This window comes from Balaenoptera musculus, chromosome 7, assembly GCF_009873245.2.
Source record: "Balaenoptera musculus isolate JJ_BM4_2016_0621 chromosome 7, mBalMus1.pri.v3, whole genome shotgun sequence".
NCBI classification, from domain to species: domain Eukaryota; kingdom Metazoa; phylum Chordata; class Mammalia; order Artiodactyla; family Balaenopteridae; genus Balaenoptera; species Balaenoptera musculus.
This window is the reverse complement of record NC_045791.1, coordinates 103,610,185-103,633,497: the sequence shown is the minus strand read 5'-3', so window position 1 is coordinate 103,633,497 and position 23,313 is coordinate 103,610,185. Positions and strand designations below refer to the sequence as shown.

The 23,313-nt window shown below is 39.9% G+C and overlaps 1 protein-coding gene across 1 annotated transcript in view; it reads left to right on the top strand.

Moving 5' to 3' along the window:
• DNER (delta/notch like EGF repeat containing) overlaps positions 1-23,313 on the top strand; it is a 333,091-nt gene that overhangs the window by 219,092 nt on the left and 90,686 nt on the right. Inside the window, exon 7 of the mRNA XM_036858573.1 lies at positions 13,901-14,014. Within this exon, the coding sequence (XP_036714468.1) occupies positions 13,901-14,014 (114 nt within the window). The remainder of the gene's footprint in view (positions 1-13,900; positions 14,015-23,313) is intronic.

Here is a 23,313-nt window from a genome sequence, read left to right as displayed (position 1 = left end):
CTAGATGCCAGAAGCATCCCCAGGGGTGTGACAATAAACAATGTCTCCAGACGTTGTCAAATGTTCCCTGGGGAGAGAGTCACCTGGTGCAGAACCACTGACCTAAGGAATTAAACTTGGATAGGGGCTTTGGCAGGAGAAAGGAGTTCTATTTCAGATCTGTTGATGCCTATTGCAGGGAACTGTCGAAGGTGCTGAATGCTAGTTGGAGAAGCAAGACTGAAATTCAGAAGAGGGTCAGCCTAGTTCCACCCATGGCAGTCAGGCTGAGGGAGCAGGGGAAGGAGGGGCCCTTCAGCAGGTCAACTGCTGCATTGTGTTTTCCCAGATTGGAATTCAGACCACTGCAGAGCACAAGGAGATTTTTGATAGCACATTTTTGAGATAAAAATTTTTATTTTAATAACTATGCATTTACTTTAACGGGCATTAGGAAGAAGAGTAACTAGCACATTTCGCCCATGCTGTTCTGGTTATTATTGCTTAGGGAGAAGCTAAATCTAACTTGAAAGATATAATTGATGTTAGGGGAAAAGCTTTAAGCAAGTTAGTTCATTTGTGCCAGGAAATGTTTAAGTGCTAAGAATTCAGTGATTAACAAGACAAAGTCCTGATTCTCAGGGAGTTTATGGTCTCCAAAGGGAACCAAAAAAGAATATCATTTCAGGTAATGATAAATATGTTGTAACGGAGCATGCAGGAACCCTGGGGGGACCACAGGAGGCTCCAGGGACGAAGCCTTGATCCCATGGGATCACCTTCTAGGTGGGGAGGTAACCAGTAGATGTGTGTGTTGTTGAGTAGAGGTAAGTGCTAAGATGAAGAATAGGGAGGAAAAGAGGCACAAGGTCTGAGCAGGTGATTTCTGAGTGGAGACCTGACTAATGGGACGGAGTGGCCATGGAAGGGCGCAGGGTCAGAGGGAACAGCCGATGCAAAGTGATGGTGGGCCACTAGGGCTGAGGTGTTTTTTTTTTTTTTTTTCTCTTATTAGAGTTCTTCCAGAAGTTTTAATGTATTTTTAAATTGTGGTAAAATATACAATGCATAAAATTTACAATTTTAACTATTTTTAAATTTTGGTAAAATAAACATAACATAAAACTTACCATTGTAACCATTTTTAAGTGTACAGTGCAGTAGTGTAAGTACATTTTGATATCCTAGAGTGGCTATTACACACAGGGAGGACTATCTGCAATTATCTTTTGTGTTTGTTTCCTTGTAAGAATTAAACTAAGAAATTATAGTGATTCTCAAGCCCTGTCAAATATCGCAATGTGTGTTGCCTCAACCCTGTCTTTCAACTTAAAATTCATTAAAAAAAATCAATTTCTCAACTAAACATTTTAATTGGAATCCTAAGTCTGATAATTGCTCTCATGCACCACACTTTCTCCATCGTGACACCTTCTTTGCACACAAACACGCTCAGGTCAGCCTAACCCAGATGCCAAGTGACAATCCCAGGGCTCAGATCTCTGTCATTGTAGCACCATCTCCTTATTTGGCTCCATCTCTTTCTGGGTTACAAGACTCATCCCACTAAGGGAAGAGCTTTATTATCTCTAGCTAATTGCGGTTCTTGACCCAAATGAATTAGATCTGGTGCTCAGAGGACCAAGGTTGTTTCTGGGAGAGAGATTTTCGGTTGTCTTACAAGACCTGGGCATCCAGGGCAATTCTCATACCAGTGATGAACACACAGGGGCCATCCTTTTCCTTACTGTCTCCATCTACGGTCAGCTCTGGTCTGGACTCTCCAAATGGGGCTGATTTCACAATGCACAGTCCTTGGGTTCAAGAGACAACTTGACCTAATGGTTCCGATTTTGTTTGTAACCCCCACTAAGACTGTAGCTAACTCCTTCTCTGCTTAGCTGGATTTTACATTTCTTTAGCTCCCCTAAGGCATTTGTTCATCTCCCTAATTGGTTCTAGGGGTGACTTTAATGCTATTCTGTTAGGTCCTCCTCTCCTTTATGTAATTCAGTTTTAACTGCTTTTTTTTTTAATTTTAATTTAATTTTATTCATACAGCAGGTTCTTATTAGTTATCTATTTTATACATATTAGTGTATATATGTCAATCCCAATCTCCCAGTTCATCCCACCCCACCCCACCCCCACCCCACTTTCCCCCCTTGGTGTCCATACGCTTGTTCTCTACATCTGTGTCTCTATTTCTGCCTTGCAAACCGGTTCATCTGTACTATTTTTCTAGATTCCACATGTATGCGTTAATATACGATATTTGTTTTTCTCCTTCTGACTTACTTCACTCTGTATGACAGTCTCTAAAGTCCACCCACGTCTCTACAAATGACCCAAATTTCATTCCTTTTTATGGCTGAGTAACATTCCATTGTATATATGTACCACATCTTCTTTATCCATTTGTCTGTTGATGGGCATTTAGGTTGCTTCCATGACCTGGCTATTGTAAATCATGCTGCAATGAACATTGGGGTGCATGTGTCTTTTTGACTTATGGTTTTCTCTAGGTATATGCCCAGTAGTGGGATTGCTGGGTCATATGGTAGTTCTATTTTTAGTTTTTTAAGGAACCTCCATGCTATTCTCCATAGTGGCTGTATCAATTTACATTCCCACCAACAGTGCAAGAGGGTTCTCTTTTCTCCACACCCTCTCCAGCATTTGTTGTTTGTAGATTTTCTGATGATGCCCATTCTAACCGGTGCGAGGTGATACCTCACTGTAGTTTTGATTTGCATTTCTCTAGTAATTAGTGATGTTGAGCATCTCTTCATGTGCCTCTTGGCCATCTGTATGTCTTCTTTGGAGAAATGTCTATTTAGGTCTTCTGCCCATTTTTTGATTGGGTTGTTTGTTTTTTTAATATTGAGCTGCATGAGCTGTTTATATATTTTGGAGATTAATCCTTTGTCCGTTGATTCATTTGCAGATATTTTCTCCCATTCTGAGGGTTGTCTTTTCGTCTTGTTTATAGTTTCTTTGCTATGCAAAAGCTTTTAAGTTTCATTAGGTCCCATTTGTTTACTTTTGTTTTTATCTTCATTACTCTAGGAGGTGGGTCAAAAAAGATCTTGTTGTGATTTATGTCAAAGGGTGTTCTTCCTATGTTTTCCTCTAAGAGTTTTATAGTGTCTGGTCTTACATTTAGGTTTTCAATCCATCTTGAGTTTATTTTTGTGTATGGTGTTAGGGAGTGTTCTAATTTCATTCTTTTACATGTAGCTGTCCAGTTTTCCCAGCACCACTTATTGAAGAGACTGTCTTTTCTCCACTGTATATGCTTGCCTCCTTTGTCATAGATTAGTTGACCATAGGTGCGTGTGTTTACCTCTGGGCTTTCTCTCCTGTTCCATTGATCTATATATCTGTTTTTGTGCCAGTACCATATTATCTTGATTACTGTAGCTTTGTAGTATAGTCTGAAGTCAGGGAGTCTGATTCCTCCAACTCCTTTTTTTCCCTCAAGATGGCTTTGGCTATTTGGGGTCTTTTGTGTCTCCATACAAATTTTAGGATTTTTTGTTCTAGTTCTGTAAAAAATGCCATTGGTAATTTGATAGGGATTGCATTGAAACTGTAGATTGCTTTAGGTAGTATAGTCATTTTCACAATATTGATTCTTCCAATACAAGAACATGGTATATCACTCTATCTGTTTGTGTCATCTTTGATTTCTTTCATCAGTGTCTTATAGTTTTCTGAGTACAGGTCTTTTACCTCCTTAGGTAGGTTTATTCCTAGATATTTTATTCTTTTTGTTGCAGTGGTGAATGAGATTATTTCCTTATTTCTCTTTCTGATTTTTCATTGTTGGTGTATAGGAATGCAAGAGATTTCTGTGCATTAATTTTGTATCCTGCAACTTTAACCAAATTCATTGATTAGCTCTAGTAGTGTTCTGGTGGCATCTTTAGGATTCTCTATGTATAGTTTCATGTCATCTGCAAACAGTGACAGTTTTACTTCTTCTTTTCCAATTTGTATTCCTTTCTTTTTCTTCTCTGATTGCCGTGGCTAGGACTTCCAAAACTATATTGAAAATAGTGGCGAGAGTGGACATCCTTGTCTTTTTCCTGATCTTAGAGGAAATGCTTTCAGTTTTTCACCATTGAGAATGATGTTTGCCGTGGGTTTGTTGTATATGGCCTTTATTGTGTTGAGGTAGGTTCCCTCTATGCCCACTTTCTGGAGAGTTTTTAATCATAACTGGGTGTTGAATTTTGTCAAAAGCTTTTTCTGCATCTATTGAGATGATCATGTAGATTTTATTCTTCAGTTTGTTAATATGGTGTATCAGATTGATTGATTTGCGTATATTGAAGAATCCTTGCGTCCCTGGGATAAATCCCACTTGATCATGGTGTATGATCCTTTTAATGTGTTGTAAGATTCTGTTTGCTAGTATTTTGTTGAGGATTTTTGCATCTATATTCGTCAGTGATACTGGTCTGCAATTTTCTTTTTTCATGATATCTTTGTCTGGTTTTGGTATCAGGGTGATGGTGGCCTTGTAGAATGTGTTTGGGAGTGTTCCTTCCTCTGCAATTTTTGGAAGAGTTTGAGAAGGATGGGTGTTAGCTCTTCTCTAAATGTTTGACAGAATTCACCTGTGAAGCCATCTGGTCCTGGACTTTTGTTTGTTGGAAGATTTTAAATCACAGTTTCAATGTCATTACTTGTGATTGGTCTGTTCATATTTTCTATTTCTTCCTGGTTCAGGCTTGGAAGGTTATACCTTTCTAAGAATTTGTCCATTTCCTCCAGGTTGTCCATTTTATTGGCATAGAGCTGCCTGTAGTAGTCTCTCATGATGCTTTGTATTTCTGTGGTGTCCGTTGTAACTTGTCCTTTTTCATTTCTGATTTTATTGAGTCCTCTCCGTCTTTTTCTTGATGACTGGCTAAAGGTTTATCAATTTTGTTTATCTTCTCAAAGAACCAGCTTTTAGTTTTATTGATCTTTGCTATTGTTTTCTTTCTTTCTATTTCATTTATTTTTGCTCTGATCTTTATGATTTATTTCCTTCTACTAACTTTGGGTTTTGTTTGTTCTTCTTTCTCTACTTCCTTTAGGTGTAAGGTTAGATTGTTTATTTGAGATTTTTCTTGTTTCTTGAGGTAGAATTGTATTGCTATAAACTTCCCTCTTAGAACTGCTTTTGTTGCATCCCATAGGTTTTGGATCATCATGTTTTCATTGTCATTTGTCTCTAGGCATTTTTTGATCTCCTCTTTGATTTCTCCAGTGATCTCTTGGTTATTTAGTAACGTATTGTTTACCCTCCATGTGCTTGTGTTTCTAAGGTTTTTTTCCCTGTAATTGATTTCTAATCTCAATAGTGTTGTGGTTGGAAGAGATGCTTGATATGATTTCAATTTTCTTAAATTTGCCGAGGCTTGATTTGTGTCCCAAGATAAGATCTATCCTGGAGAATGTTCCATGTGCACTTGAGAAGAAAGTGTAATCTGCTGTTTTTGGATGGAATGTCCTATAAATATCAATTAAATGTATCTGGTCTGTTGTGTCATTTAGAGCTTGTGTTTCTTTATTAATTTTCTGTCTGGATGATCTGTCCATTGGTGTAAGTGAGATGTTAAAGTCCCCCACTATTATTGTGTTACTGTTGATTTCCTCTTTTATAGCTGCTAGCATTTGCCTTATGTATTGAGGTGCTCCTATGTTGGGTGCATATATATTCATAATTGTTATATCTTCTTCTTGGATTGATCCCTGGATCATTATGTAGTATCCTTCCTTGTCTCTTGTAACATTCTTTATTTTAAAGTCTATTTTTTCTGATGTGAGTATTGCTATTCCAGCTTTCTTTTGATTTCCATTTGCATGGAATATCTTTTTCCATCCCCTCACTTTCAGTCTGTATGTGTCCCTAGGTCTGAAGTGGGTCTCTTGTAGACAGCATATAGATGGGTCTTGTTTTTGTATCCATTCAGTGAACCTGTGTCTTTTGGTTGGAGCATAATCCATTCACATTTAAGGTAATTATCTATATGTATGTTCTTGTTACCATTTTCTTAATTGTTATGGGTTTGTTTTTGTAGGTCCTTTTCTTCTTTTGTGTTTCCCACTTAGAGAAGTTCCTTTAGCATTTGTTGCAGAGCTGGTTTGGTGGTGCTGAATTCTGTTAGCTTTTGCTTGTCTGTAAAGCTTTTGATTTCTCCATTGAACCTGAATGAGATCCTTGCCGGGTAGAGTAATCTTGGTTGTAGGTTCTTCCCTTTCATCACTTTAAGTATATCATGCCACTCCTTTCTGGCTTGTAGAGTTTCTGCTGAGAAATCAGCTGTTAACCGTATGGGAGTTCCCTTGTATGTTATTTGTCGTTTTTCCCTTGTTGCTTTTAATAATTTTTCTTTGTCTTTAATTTTTGTCAGTTTGATTACTATGTGTCTCAGCATGTTTCTCCTTGGATTTATCCTGCCTGGGACTCTCTGTTGTTCCTGGACTTGGGTGGCTATTTCCTTTGCCATGTTAGGGAAGTTTTCGACTATAATCTCTTCAAATATATTCTCAGGTCCTTTCTCTCTCTCTTCTCCTTCTGGGACCCCTATAAGGCGAATGTTGTTGTGTTTAATATTGTCCCAGAGGTCTTTTAGTCTGTCTTCATTTCTTTTCATTCTTTTTTCTTTATTCTGTTCCATAGCAGTGAATTCCACCATTCTGTCTTCCAGGTCACTTATCCGTTCTTCTGCCTCAGTTATTCTGCTATTGATTCCTTGTAGTGTAGTTTTCATTTCAGTTATTGTATTGTTCATCTCTGTTTGTTTGTTCTTTAATTCTTCTAGGTGTTTGTTCTTTAATTCTTCTAGGTCTTTGTTAAACATTTCTTGCATCTTCTCGATCTTTGCCTCCATTCTTTTTCCAAGGTCCTGGATCATTTTCACTATCATTATTCTGAATGCTTTTTCCAGAAGGTTGCCTATCTCCACTTCATTTAGTTGTTTTTCTGGGGTTTTATCTTGTTCCTTCATCTGGTACATAGTCCTCTGCCTTTTCATTTTGTCTGTCTTTCTGTAAATGTGGTTTTCGTTCCACAGGCTGCAGAATTGTAGTTCTTCTTGCTTCTGCTGCCTGCCCTCTGGTGGATGAGGCTATCTAAGAGGCTTGTGCAAGCTTCCTGATGGGAGCGACTGGTGGTGGGTAGAGCTGGGTGTTGTTATGGTGGGCAGAGCTCAGTAAAACTGTAATCCACTTATCTGCTGATGTGTGGGACTGAGTTGCCTCCCTGTTGGTTGTTTGGCCTGAGGCAACCCAGCACTGGAGCCTACAGGCTCTTTGGTTGGGCTAATGGTTGACTCTGGGAGGGCTCATACCTAGTAGTACTTCCCAGAACTTCTGATGCCAGTGTCCTTGTCCCCACAGTGAGCCACAGCCACCCCGCCCCCTGCCTGTGCAGGAGACCCTCCAACACTAGCAGGTAGGTCTGGTTCAGTCTCCTATGGGTTCACTGCTCCTACCCCCTGGTTCCTTATGCGCACATTACTTTGTGTGTGCCCTCACAGTGGAGTCTCTGTTTCCCTCAGTCCTGTCGAAGTCCTACAATCAAATCCTGCTAGCCTTCAAAGTCTGATTCTCTAGGAATTCCTCCTCCCATTGCCAGACCCCCAGGTTGGGAAGCCTGATGTGGGGCTCAGAACCTTCACTCCAATGAGTGGACTTTTGTAGTATAATTGTTCTCTAGTTTGTGAGTCACCCACCCACCGATTATGGGATTTGATTTTATTGTGATTGTGCCCCTCCTACCATCTCATTGCATCTTTTCTCTTTGGATGTGGGGCATCATTTTTGGTGAGTTCCAGTGTCTTCCTGTCGATGATTGTTTAGAAGTTAATTGTGATTCCGGTGCTCTCACAGCAGTGAGTGAGCGCACGTCCTTCTACTTCGCCATCTTGAACCAAATCCTCTAACTGCTCTTGTCTTTATCTCCTGATTTTCCAGATGAAATTCTGCTGCATGTCCATCTCATCCCCCTCCCCTCCTAAAGTTAGTTGCTAACTTTCTTCTTAGTAATTTCTGTATTACACGACAGTTCAAAATTTGCACCATACATCTCTTTCTAGGGCAGGATCATAACTGCTTGTGTTGTATCCAGCGTCCCTCTCATGTCCTTCTGTGGTCCTGAGACCACAGCATGAAAACAGTATTAAAGAGTGAAAAGGAGCTGGGCATGTTTGGGAACAGAACAGGGCCCCAGGAGGCTGCAGCATTGTGGTCAATGGGGAGAGTGAAGATGAGGAGGCAGGGGCCAGGTCATGGTGTGCTTTTTAGCCATGGGGTAACATGTTTGGGTTTTATTCCAAGCTTTTGGGGAAACCACTGGAGGGTTTTAAATATAAAAGTAATAGGATATAAATTATGTCTTAAAAAGATCTCTCTGGCTGCTCCCATGTAGAATTGATTTTAAGAAATCAAGTGTAGTCATCAAGAGATGGGTTGGGGGACCATTATTTGAGTCCTGGTGGGAGGCAGCGATGCCTGGAACGAGACAATATGAATGGTGTCATATGGTTGTGATGATAATTTGGAAGATGGTCCATGAGTGCTTATGGTTTGGTTATGAGGGGGCGCCATATTGCTGGTTGGAAGGACAGGAATGGCGCTGATATTGGCCTCTGTAGTTAGATATAGACTTCTATCATTTGGGAACCAGAATGAAGGAAGCTTGTCACTGCTGTGCATTTTTAGAGAAGTGTGAATGACAGTCACATCTTTTCTGCATCCTTCTGTATCTTTACACAGGCCTTTTTCTGTATTTTGTCAGCCTTCACCTTGGGAACTTACAGTGTAGATCTTCAAGGCCTGAAATGCCTGAAATACATACATTCGTGTGTGTGCTGGAACAAATCCTCCGTGACACACACCAATGGTCACCACTTACTACCTCTCCCACCCACTTTGTTGAAGCCATCACAGTCTGGCTTGACCATCTTCTACCAGGTCCTCTGGGTGCCTATCACTGCTTTGGTAGGATAAAGCGACGTTATTCACGATTGGCATAGTTACTTCATTCACCAGAAAGGGACTAGCTTTCTGCAGGGTGGAAGAAAGAACCCTTCTTTCCTTCTATTAAAGGCAAAGCTTTAATGGTCTTTGTTCATTTAAAGTCCTACCAATCCCTCATTTAGTTTTGACTCTGTGGTTATGACATCAAATTAAAAAACAAAAGACACAGGAAGGGAGATCTATAAGGCTTAGGTGTCCAGCTGAGAGTATCACATATAGCTCAATGTCAATGATTTGTCTGACAACTGCAGGTAAGTCTCTGCTCTCTGAGGGTCTAAGAAATGGCTCACTGGTGTTTAAGGGCCCTTTGAGTCAGATGCAGGGTGCTCATGGTTCCTTGCCGTCTATCTCTTCTCTCCAAGAGCTGGCCGCAGTTGGTCAGTGAGAGCAATGCAGTCAGTGGTGGTACTCCGGGCACTTCCAACTAGCCACTCGCTTGAGGCCAGTAGTAATACCTGGCCCCATGTGGACAAGCATCAGGTCCTGAACTATGGCTCAGCAGATCCATAGGCTGGTTGTTGCCCACAGCTGACCAACTGGCCACCTGCAGCTAAGGATGCTGGGTAATCCCCAACATCCCATAACCCCAGCCCCGCCTCTCTGCCTCTCTCTCATCCCTCCCACACTCCTCCACTGCTGTTTTTCATCTCCAGTTATACTGAACTCATAGACATGCCAGTATGGGTATACTTTGCAGTCCAGCTAATTACAGAGGGCCTTTTTCTTTATAGTTCCATGTTTTCCATATTTTAAAAATCTTTAATATAATGCTTTTACAATCTTGAGAAAGAAAAATGGAGCTGGAGGAATCAGGCTCCCTGATTTCAGACTATATTACAAAGCTACAGTAATCAACACAGTATGGTACTGGGACAAAAACAGAAATATAGATCAATGGAACAGGATAGAAAGCCCAGAGATAAACCCACACACCTATGGTCACCTTATCTTGGATAATGGAGGCAAGGATATACAATGGAGAAAAGACAGTCTCTTCAATAAGTGGTGCTGGGAAAACTGGACAGCTACATGTAAAAGAATGAAATTGGAACACTCCCTAACACCATGCACAAGAATAAACTAAAATGGATTAAAGACCTAAAGGTAAGACCAGACACTATAAAACTCATAGAGGAAAACACAGGCAGAACACTCTATGACATAAATCACAGCAAGATCCTTTTTGACCCACCTCTTAGAGAAATGGAAATAAAAACTAAAATAAACAAATGGAACCTAACGAAACTTAAAAGCTTTTGCACAGCAAAGGAAACCATAAACAAGATGAAAAGGCAACCCTCAGAATGGGAGAAAATATTCGCAAATGAAGCAACTGACAAAGGATTAATCTCCAAAATATACAAGCAGATCATGCAGCTCAATATCAAAAAAACAAAAACAACCCAATCCAAAAATGGGCAGAAGACTTAAATAGACATTTCTCCAAAGAAGATACACAGATTGCCAGCGAACACATGAAAGGATGCTCAATATCACTAATCATTAGAGAAATGCAAATCATAACTATAGTGAGGTATCACCTCACACCAGTCAGAATGGCCATCACCAAAAAGTCTACAGACAATAAATGCTGGAGAGGGTGTGGAGAAAAGGGAACCCTCCTGCACTGGTGGTGGGAATGTAAATTGATACAGCCACTATGGAGAACAGCATGGAGGTTCCTTAAAAAACTAAAAATAGAACTACCATATGACACAGCAATCCCACTACTGGGCATATACCCTGAGAAAACCATAATTAAAAAAGAGTCATGGACCACAGTGTTCATTGCAGCTCTATTTACAATAGCCAGGATATGGAAGCAACCTAAGTGTCCATCGACAGATGAATGGATAAAGAAGATGTGGTACACATATACAATGGAATATTACTCAGCCATGAAAAGAAATGAAATTGAGTTATTTGTAATGAGGTGGATGGGCCTAGAGTCTGTCATACAGAGTGAAGTAAGTCAGAAAGAGAAAAACAAATACCATATGCTAACACATATATATGGAATCTAAAAAAAAATGGTTCTGATGAATCTAGGGGCGGGTCAGGAATAAAGATGCAGATGTAGAGAATGGACTTGAGGACACAGGAAGGGGGAAGGGTAAGCTGGGACGAAGTGAGAGAGTAGAATTGACATATATACACTACCAAATGTAAAATAGATAGTGGGAAGCAGCCACATAGCACAGGGAGATCAGCTTGGTGCTTTGTGACCACCTAGAGGGGTGGGATAGGGAGGGTGGGAGGGAGAGGCAAGAGGGAGGGGATATGGGGATATATGTATATGTATAGCTGATTCATGTTGTTATACAGCAGAAACTAACACAACAACGTAAAGCAATTATACTCCATTAAAGGTGTTAAAAAAAAAAAAGTCACATGAAAAAAACCCCAAATATATAATGTTTTTAAAGCTTCGGAACAGAAAGCAATGGTATAGTGACTGATCCTTGAGCAGTGTTCTTCACTGGAGGGGACTGTTGGCATTTGATTGAGAAAACTGTGTTATTCTGGACCATTTTAGGCAGTGCAGGGCATCAGCATCTCCAGCATGGAATGCCGGTGTGACCCCCTAACCATTATGACAGTCCCTAACATCCCCACATCACAAACGTGGATTATACTCTTGGATTGAAATCTTACTAAACTTGAGTATGATACTGGAGCATTTAACAGCACTGAAGATTCACCTTGCTTATAGTTTTAATTTAATATTAGATCTGTTAGGGAATTCCCTGGCTGTCTAGTGGTTAGGACTTTGCACTTCCACTGCAGGGGGCCCGGATCCAATCCCTGGTCAGGGAATGAAGATCCTGCAATCCGCACAGAGCGGCCAAAAAAAAAAACACAACAATTTAGATCTATTAGATAAGAACAAATTAAAGGCATGGGAAGATTTGTGTATTATCAGACAATGTGGTTCTTAAAAAGAAATTGTTGATATTAATAAATATAGAGTGTTTAACTAAATTTGTAAATGGGACCAGACATTCATTAAGGAGGCCATAAAAAGTGATCTTTTCAAAATAAATCTCTTTTAGTTAGGGATGCATAATGAAGTCTTTATAGGTGACAAGAAATTTTCTTTAAGGTACCCACAGGGATGATATGGAAGTATGAGGAGACTAGATCAAATTAAATGGACAAAATGTGAATAATTCTGAATTTAGACATTTTATTTGAAAATATATTAACATAAAATTGTTATATTAAGATATTCTGTTCTGAATTTTGGAGTAGATTTTTGTCCTGGTGTTTGGATTTTTAGTTTACATGATTATCTTACTCTTCTCATACCCATGAGTTAGCTACAGTCCCCTAGACTGTTTTAAAGCCCGTAAGGAAGAGTAGGATTGCAAACAATGGCCTCCATGATCACAGTCTGTAACTTAGACTAGTTTGGCAGGTCATTGAAGCTCAGGCCAATCATCTCTCTCCTAACATTGATTTATTTTTGCAAATACAAGTGCTAATGACAGTCTTTCAAAACAAATAATTCAGAAATACAAGTTTTTAATGTACTTTATGTACATCCTGGAAAGCACAAAATGTTAGAGTATGATTATAATTTTGTAGGAAATATCTGTGCATAAACATTTCTGATAGGAATTATCTCCAAAGTATTAATAAGTCTGTCACTCAAATAACATAACTAAGGGTAACTTTTTTCTCTTTCTATTTTAAATCTTGTATTTTCCAAATTTCCTTTCATAATCATTTTCCACTTTAAACTAAAAAACATAATTGCATGTTATTTTTTAAACTTGCCTTTTGGAGGGGCTTTGTTTTCAAAGTTAACAAAGTATTTGGAATTTATTTAAGGCTTCTCAGCTGCATGGCTATTCCAATAGATACAAGTCCTTATATTTTCTCATCACACATATGTGGTTATGTTATTACCCAAAAAAATCACCACTGGAGGCTTGCTTCACCGAGAAAATTTACTGGGTTGGGTTTGTGCTTCAAATTAGAATTAAGATGCATATAGTCATGTGCTTAATATTATATGTGTCTCAACCTTTTTGTCTTTAAAATGAAGGGATAGGGCATGAATTGAACACCAAGGGTCTTCTAGCTGTAAAATATAAAAAGTTAAAAAATTTTAATACTTACCTGGCAATTTTCCTAGTGGTTCTTTTTAATAGGTACTGGGATGACCTTGGGAAAGTGGCCGTCATCTCAGTGGTCAAGCAAGACGTTATAGAGCCTGTTTTTCCTTAGGTCAGAAGGAAAGGACAGTGGTCTTCAGGCTCAGTTTCTGAAGGTTCTGACTAATATTTCAAAATAAAATTCGGAGCTAACGTTGAAAAAAGTCTCTTTGCATAAAGATTTTTTTTTTTTTTTTTTTTGGCTGGGTTGGATCTTCGTTGCTGCGCGGGCTTTCTCTAGTTGTGGCGAGCGGGGGCTACTCTTCGTTGTGGTGCATGGGCTTCTCATTGCGGTGGCTTCTCTTGTTGCGGAGCATGGGCTCTAGGTGCACAGGCTTCTGTAGTTGTGGCTCGTGGACTCTAGAGCGCAAGCTCAGTAGTTGTGGCGCACAGGCTTAGTTGCTCCGCGGCATGTGGGATCTTCCCGGACCAGGGCTCAAATCCATGTCCCCTGCATTGGCAGGTGGATTCTTAACCACTGCGCCACCAGGGAAGTCCTGCAATAAATATTTTTGCAAAGCAAATGACTTTTGAACTATGATTCTAAACGGCTCTGATTGTTTCTTGTTGTAAAACCAAATTAGATCAAGGATTGCCTGGGAGACTAGCTTAATGCTGCTGCCTTGGTTGGATGGGTACCAGTTGACTCCATCAATTCATGGGATGGTTCATCAGAGTTTTGGGACAAAGTATTTTATAAATGTCTGTCTTGTTTTGTTCAGGTTATACTGGAGAGCTTTGCCAATCCAAGATTGACTATTGTATCCTAGACCCATGCAGAAATGGAGCAACCTGCATTTCTGATCTCAGTGGATTCACCTGCCAGTGTCCAGAAGGTAAATATTATTACCCCAGGAATAACTTACGTTTTCCATTTTAAATCATACATTAATTTGATGACCTTGTACTTCAATTTTCTGAAAAATCTCTACTCAAGAGAACTTCCTGTTTTGTTCCATTCATAAAACAAGATATAAGATGGTCCTTTCCTTTTAAGCTCTGTGCTAGAATAGCTTGGAAATTATGTCTGAATATTAGACATAATCTCAAAATTTCTGCAATTTTCATTTATACATTGAAAATGAATAACTATAATAAAATGGAATTTCTTTCTAATGGCAAATTTCACTTGTTAAGATTCCTATTTTTTAAACTATGCATTTGGTTTACGTTAAAAAAATTTCAACATTAAGTTCACCTGTTTTTGTCTTTAAATCAACTTTATAACATCTTGGAGACTTCTAGTCCCCTGGAAAGCCACATCTTTAGAGCTACTTTTAATAAAAAAATAGTTGTACTGTTTTCAGTTTCACCTTGAAGAAGCAGGCAGATAATCCCAGCTATGGAACTGGTGTTCAAGGAATGATTTTGTACTTGGAGGAAGTTTTGTTCCCATTTCTGCTTGGAGGGGTGTTATGGAAGGGATTGCTTTAAACCTTTAATGTTGTAAGAATAACATGATATTAGAGGTGTTTTTTTCCCCCCCTAAAATAATCAGGAGCATGTGAGCTCGTGATCCACAGAAGTGACCTTGACAACTACATAGAGTAGACTGACATCCTTTGAAGAGATTAAATGTAGCGTCTGCGTGTATAAGGAAGCAGCTCTGTACTCAGAATAACCTGAACTGCCCCTGGCTGAGAGGCTGGAGTGGGGCAGTGGTATGGATGGGTGTTGATAAAAGGCCACCGACCTCCTGGGTAACCCGAGGGCTCAGGTGCCTCATACCCTTTCATATTTTGAACACTGAACAGTGGCTAAGGAATTGAATTCTGTGTCCTGGCTTCTGCTCCCCTGGGCAGGGGCAGGAACGAGTGGCTGTGGCTCTTTTGGTTATCCCCAAGCTGTGTGTGCTTGTGATGGATGTGGTTACCATGATGATGGAGCTATATGTGCTGGACCATCTCCACTCTTCACTTGAGTGTCTTAAGCAAATGGGAAAACTGGAAACGTTGGCAGGTGGATGACTGAGTCAGCGGCACCGATTGTCACCCAATGTACAGAGCGCTGGGAAGTTTCTTACAGCTTTGCCACGCCCTGGGTTAGTCGTTTGCCGTCTAACTCTGGTTGTAGGCTGTGCTTAGAGTCAAGGGTGGGCTTCAGGGTCAGCGGCTGATTGACTGCTGACAAACCATTAATCCCCCAACCCCATCCGATCCTCCTTTCCCTTTTCTCGTGAACATGTGTGCTGAGGACCCTGCTTCCCTCACAGGGACATTTTGGGGTCGAATGGGATTTTGGGGAGAGGTCTTTGAAAACTCCAAAGTGCTTTATTATCATACTTCTGATTGCTGCCAGGAAGTTCAGAGGCCAGCCCAGAGGATCTGAGAGGTAGTGACTTGCACAAAGTTACACTAGTAGTAAAGGATGACCCTTGAACCGGAGCCCAGGAATTTTGTGCTCACTCATGCTCCGTTTTCTAGTTGATAAAGATTTGCCAAGCACATCCTACATGCCAGGCACTGAGCTGGGTGCTGGACCCTAGGGTTGGCAAAGCTGAAAGGGCCCCTCCCATGGTGCAGACACAGATAAGTCCATAGTTAACAAGCAGGAATCGGTGCCTTGAAGACGCACAAGGATCTGCTTAGCTTTGGGGACCCGGGAGAGGTGCCCACGTGTAGAGACCCTGAATGAGGAGAAGGAGGAAGCTGGGGAAGTTGAGGAGCAAAGGGAAAAGGGGAAGAAAGTGGGTGACGACGGCTGAGTCCTCAGGGCGTCACAGGGCTTTGTGCGTGGTGTTGGGGCACGTCATATTCAACCCAGACGGGAGGGCAGAGGCTTAGGTTTGAAGCCCGTTTTGCCTCTTGCTCACCAGCTCTGTCCCTGGGCCAGCGATTTCATACTTCTCTGTGTCTCAGTTTTTTAATCTGTAAAATTGGGACCATGATAACGCCCACTTCCTAGGGCCCCTGAGGGTGGAATGAGAAGACGCTTAGCACAGTGCCTGGGTAAGTGCTCAGTAAGTATTAGGCAGCTTATCATGACTGTTTTCCTAATAATGATTACTGTTAAACCACTGAGAAATGTAAACAGGAATTTGAAATTTTTCTTGTGGAGCAGTGTGGAATGTGGGTTGGAGAGAGACAAGACGGGGAGTAAGCAGAAAAGTTTGGGGGACTGTTGTAGGAATCTGGGAAATCGATGTTGACTGCTAGGAAGGGAAGGTAGAATTTGGAAAGGAGAGAAGCTGATGGATTTGGGAGAACTTGGCAGGGCAAATGGAGGGGCCTGGAGATGGATGGGATATGGAGGGAGAGTGAGGGGGCAAGTCTGCGGCTTCTCTTACTTTACAGTTGGTTGTGCCATTCATGGAGAAAAAGAAACATGGAGGAAAAGTGTTCTATTTTGGACACGTTGAGTGTGACATTCAAGTGGAGATGGCAGCTGGGCAGTTGCTGTGAGTCTGGAAGTGAGCGGGGATGTCTGGGCCAAGTCTATACACAGAGACCTTGGTCTATAGATAGTAATTTAAACCTGGCCATCCATAGGGTTGTCTAGAGACCTTCTCCTTTATCCAATAGCCTATCAGTTCCTCCATGCTGTCTTGATAAAGCCTAGAGAAAATGTGATGATCTAGAATTGAAATGATGGAGATGAATTTCCCAGCAAGTCTTCATATGAAGACTTTCATCCGGAGGTTTACCTTCACTGAAGACTGACCAGGGAAAGTGGCTTCAGTTATAATGCGGAAGGATTCATTGCGGTGTTTTGAAGCCTCTCAGTAGCCAGCATTTTAAAAGCAGGCCCTCCCACTGACCTGTTCTTAGGGTGGTTTTTGTAGAAACTAATATTTATAGAGCCCCTTGCACTTAAAAAAAGCCTGCGTCTCCAAGAGTTTTCTCATATCAGCCACGCTGTGAAAACAAGTTTGAAAGCGTTTCAAGTCCACAGAGTGTTCTAAAGTTCAGAGCCAGCACTTGACCCTTGCCTGCCTCCTTTTCTTTCTTTTTCTTCCCCCCCGCCCCCCGCAGTGATTAACATTTTGGCATGTTTGCTTTGTATTTACATATATAGTTTGTTTTTTTGCAAAGTAATTTGAAAGTAAATTATAGGCATCATCACATTTCATCCCAAAATAAATCAGTTGAAGAACAGAATAAGTCAGAATAAGAACATTCTCCTTGATATCTACAATACCACACCAAAGAAAATAAGTAATTATTTCCTAATATTATTTGCTCTCTGCCCCATTTTCACTTGCTCCTTTGCATGTTTGTGTTGATTCTGTCTGCCCTGTTTCCCTGTGATATTCTTTGAGGGTGGGAAATGTATTTTATTCATCTCTCTCTTACTAACTCTCATTATCCTATCATGGAGCTTTTAGTTCCATATTTTATGTTAGTAGGAGGTTAATAAATATTTGTATATTAATTTATTTTAAAAGTCAACACTTAGAAGTCACTCACACTATGCTTAGTAACTCATTAGAAGGTTACAATACTATGAAGCAAATTATATTATTATTTCCATTGAACAGATTGAGAAACTGAGGCATGAGAGGGTGAATAACTTGCCTGAGATCACGTAGCTAGAAATTGAAACCCAGGTAACTTAGCAGTAACATTCTTAACCCTTGGCCTATACCATCTCTGAATATATTCTTTAAAGTAAATTTTATTTTGTTTATTTTAAAAGATGGTCTTTGTAACCATAGTCATGAGTAAAATAAATTCAGTTTGTTGGGTTTTAAAACTTCTAAATGTCACTGCTTAAAAATCTTAAGTCTGGAAAAAGCTAGAAAAATTATTTTCTTCCTTTTTTTTTTTTTTTTTGTAAGTGCAGTGAAATCCTTTTACAATGATCTCTCCCAGTCCAGAAAGCTATTAAAACTGGTTTTCCCTCTGGATAGTGCTTTCAACACTGCTCATTCACATCCTTGCTCTTTTCTGTCCTTTTCATCTTCATCCTATTTCCTTCAAGGATCCTTTTCCATCTGATCTGGGCTGAGTCCTTAGAGGTTAAATTTTTTCCTGGGAACCCATCTCTTTTTAACCTCTCTCCAAAAGTTCAAGGTCGGGGAGGCCTGAGAGACAGCTTGTACAGTAATTATCACATGAGTTCTCCTTCTGGAAGGTATTCGCTCTTCTATACTTAAATTTTTATCCTTCATCAACGAGCCCTGTCTTTTCTTTGAATTTCTACTTAATTTTAGCGAGGTCCATATTTGAAAAGTGCAGTTTCAGATTCTGGTTAGAGTGGGGTTGTTAAGAAACAAAAGTAAACTTGTCATGAGTGTTTTCTTATTTTTAACTTATTGAAAACAACAAAGGTAAATAATTGGGAGCTGGTTTTATTGCCTCTGTATATATTCTTTACATTGATATTGTCTTTATGTTTGGTTTAGAACTTTGAGGTCCTTAAATTTTGAACTAAATACATTTTTACTCTGAGGAGGGCTAATTATAAATACTTACCATCACTGCTTATTGGTATTTAAATATGTATATTTAAATATATGAGTATTTTTGAATATACAAATAAGTAAAATCTGTGTATTACTGTCTAGCCATCGTCTTTGCTTCAGCATCTCATTTAAAAATTTTTTCCTTTGAGAATTAGAACAAAGAATAAAAAGAAAACAGTGGTGATAAAAACATTCAGCAGTAAAGCACATTTGTCGGCCCTGCCTGTGTGACCATTTGCACCGTGCTGGCACATCTCATAGAATCTAATGACCTTCCTGGCATCCACCTATTAGAGAAGGCGTATGGTAATCAGAGACAAAGTGAGCATAGGGGGCTTCATGAGTATTTTGAGGAAATATCATTTGATCCAGTGTATCTTAAAAATATGAATGTAAAGACGTTTTCCGGTGTGACACCCTTGGCTAGGATTACAGATAAATAAAATTTGGATGAACTGCTGTTGCATTACAATTATGACGGCAAGTATTGCAACCGGGTAGAGGACTCACATTTAGTCCTCTCACTCTTAGAATGCAACGTTGGATCCACTGTCAGACATGCAGATTTTAAAAAAAATTTTTTTTAATTTTAATGAAGTATAGTTGATTTACAATGTGTTAATTTCTGCTGTACAGTAAAGTGATTCAGTTATTCATATATATATACACACATATATGTATATGTACGTATATATATATATATATATACACACATACATTCTTTTTCATATTCTTTTCCATTATGGTTTATAACAGGATATCGAATATAGTTCCCTATGTTACACAGTAGGACCTTGTTGTTTATCCATTCTATATATACTAGTTTGCATCTGCTAATCACAAACTCTCAATCCATCCCTTCCCCACCCCCCTCCCCCTTGGCAACCACAAGTCTGTTCTCTATGTCTGTGAGTCTGTTTCTGTTTTGCAGATAAGTTCATTTGTATCATATTTTAGATTCCACACGTAAGTGATATCATATGTTATTTGTCTTTCTCTTTCTGACTTACTTCACTTAGTATGATAATCTCTAAGTCCATCCATGTTGCCGCAAATGGCATTGTTTCATTCTTTTTTTATGGCTGAGCAGTATTCCATTGTATATATGTACCACATCTTGTTTACCCATTCATCTGTCAATGGACATTTAGGTTGTTTCCATGTCTTGGCTACTAAATAGTGCTGCAGTGAACATAGGGGTGCATGTATCTTTTCGAATTATAGCTTTGTCTGGATATATGCCCTGGAGTGGGATTGCTGAATCATATGGTAGCTCTATTTTTAATTTTTTGAGGAACCTCCATACTGTTTTCCATAGTGGCTGCACTAGTTTGCATTCCCACCAACAGCGTAGGAGGGTTCCCTTTTCTCCGCACCCTTTCCAGAATTGTTATTTGTAGACTTTTTAATGATGGCCATTCTGACTGGTGTGAGATGGTACCTCATTGTAGTTTTGATTTGCATTTCTCTAATAATTAGAGATGTTGAACATCGTTTCATGTGCGTGTTGGCCATCTGTACAGACATGCAGATCTTGTAACTTGGAAACTCTGTTGCCAAGTGTGGACAGCTGGTGTCCTTCTGTGGCCTGGAGCTCAGGAGACGTGAGTCTGGGCTTGATGACGAGTGGGAGAGTGGAGTGGTTATGAATGTGGGTTTTTCGGGTCACACTGCTTGGGTTTGAAGTCTGGACCCACTTCTTTTACAGGTTTTTGCTTCCCTGAGGCTCATTTTCCTCATTTAGAAAAGGAGAACGATAGTAGCATACCCTTTATCAGTTGATATGAAGAATAGAAAAAACCCTAAAAACCCTTAGCACTGTGCTTGGCAAATAGTAAGTGTTGAACAAATGTTAGGTGTGATGATGATGATGATGGTGATGATGGTGATGATGGTGATGATGATGATAATGATGACGATGATGGTGGTGATGAATAGAGTCCTATCACCTTGGGTGGATCATGTCTTTTTTATCTCTTCCAGCCATGCTTCCTTGTTGTAAAAGGGTTCACTATTACCTTTAAGTGTCCCTACTCCTAATCCCTTGCTAAATCAATAAATCCATCTTGTTGTTTCAAGCAATGTTTATAGAGAAAAGTTTCATAATCCTAAGGAAGGCCTGAGTCTAAAACTTAATGTTGGCCTGAATGCCCTCTAGGTTAAATCCCATTGCAACATGCTCCAAGGGTTTATCCAAACTATTTTTGTTTATCTACATTTTATAGCCTTGAGTAATCTAGCCATATAAGTTCTTTTGTCCAACTCAAATGTCAGGGTAATACCTTTCATCTTAAAGGGATTTATAGGCAATAGCCACACATGTCATAAAAATTATCTCTGAGATAATGTGTATTGTTCAGAAACTGGCATGTTACCCAATAAGGGTTTAGGAGTTATACAGTTCTGGTATTTGGTTGTTTTCCCCAGTATCCTGGTATGTAGGATTTGGTGAAAGTACTCTCTTAGGATCATATAAAACTGCATGTATTTATTTAAGAAATGTGCAACATGTCCTCATAAGAGCCCCAAATAAAATACTGTTCTTATTCTTTTAAAATTTGGCATTATCTCTAAATCACCACTTCATTTAGGAATCGTGACAGCTGAGATCCTTGGAGTTCCAAGTGGTATATAGTTTCATCTTTTGGAAACAAAGCAGGGTATTAAGACTTATTAAGTGTGAGTAAAATTGTATTTCTGTGTTTGGTGCATGCTGATTAATTTTTGATTTATGGCTAAGTTCATATTTCCTTTTTGTTCTTTTTCTTTTCTTTTTTCCATATAGCACAGTTTCTCTGAGATTGTTTCAAAACACTGCAAGGAATTTTGTTTGTCTGCTTCTCCCATTAGCAGTGGGGACCAGCACTCATTTGAGTGAGTGATGGGTCCTGTTCCTCACTTTTATCTATGCTTCCCCTCTGGGAACCGTTCTGATGCTTGGTTTAGTGCTGGCAGATGGCGGTTGGAAGTTACAGTGTGATGAGTGAATGAAGAAATAAATAATGATAGCTTGGTGCTTTTCTTTTTAAAAAGAGGTAGGCTATACCTAAACAGGTCACCACAAATTCTGATTTCTTAAGGTGTGTGTCTAGACATGCACATAAAGATTATTTAGCATTATTTCAGGTAAACGCCTTGAACTTCACCTCTTTCTCTCTTGTAGCTAATCACTGTAATCACACAGCAGCAGCAGTAATCATAACAGTTGTGATGATATTGGCCACTTGTTGAGTGCCTACTCTGTGTTAAGCACTGTGTTTGGCACTTGAAGTTATTATTCAACAAAACATAGCAGTTAACAGCTGGGGCTCGAGCAGACTTGCTGCTTGAGTTTGAATCTGTTTGATCACTTAGCACTTGGTGACCTTGGGCAAGTAAACTGAAATTCTCTATACCTTATTTTCTGCATTTCTAGAGGGTGAGTGGTATTAATATCTACCCAATGAGTTGTTATAAGAACTAAGTGAGTATACAGTGCACAGAAAGTGCCTAGCAGAGAGTGAGTGATTAATACGAATGCCACTATTTAATCCCCACAACTGTTGTACAAGGCAGATCCCGAGGCTCTAGGTCTTGGTGGACCCAAGGTACAAGCCCAGCTTTGTCTGGTTCTGGGGTCCGTGTTTTCTCTGCTGCACCAAGCTCCTTCTCTGTTCAAGTTCTACCTTGTGTGAGAGCTATTTGGGTGCATGTCTGCTTTTTCTCATGGGACTCTAGACTTCCCCAAGACTTCCTCAAGACTCTAGACTTCCTGTGAGCCATGTTGAATGCATGAATAAGTAAATAGCTGGAAACAGTTACAGCAGTATCATTTTATGTGGGAGGAAACTGTAGCCAAGATGGATTAACCAGTGTTCACTGCTGTAACCAGGTGACCCTTACTGGTTAGGTTCATTGCAAACTTAGTAATAGCAGCGGTGAGGCGAGGGTTTGGATCTCATCCTTTCAGTGCCCCATTCGTGTATGGTTTAGGGGTCACCCAGAGACACGGGAAGAGTTCAGATAAAGACTTTGGGGGTCCCCTTCTCTGGTTCTCTTCTTCCCCAGGACCTCCTCACTCCTCACGGGGTGACTGTCCTGGGCTCCTTCCCAGGGTTCCTTTGGACAGAAAGAGCAGGTTTGATGCTAGTGTCTTGGTCTCCCTGGGCCATAGTCCCAGCTGAGAATGCCTGCAGGGTGAGCTTCCCAGACATGGAACTCAGCCCATGCTGGCTGCTGCTTCCGTATTTGGACTCCTCTTCAAAACTTGCCTGCTTTTGTTCACTTTCAGAGTCATGAAGTAGGTGTAGGGTTTTTTGGTCTGGAGTTCAGAGTTATTTGTGGGACAGTCTGTTTGTTCAAAGCTTACTTTTCCATATCAGAAGCAGAATGTCCATATAACTGTTCTTAAAAGCAACAAAGATGCTTTGCAATAGAAATACAAATACCCAAGAAATAAATGGAATTTTTATTTTTTCTTGCTGCAGATTTTATCTCCTTATACATTCCCCAACTCTACACCATAACAATCGGAGAAGGCTAGAGTGAAATTTTTGTCTTACTTGGACCAAAGTACCACACGATACAGTCCAGGGTCTGATTCTGAACTATTCAGATCTAGGCTCCGACTCCTACAGCATATTAAAGTGGGACTGACAGAGAGGCCGAGGCCTGAGAGAAATTGAACAAATAAAGCTGGGAAAGTAAAAGGATGCTTGTTTATGACTTTATCATATTCTATTTTTGATTCAG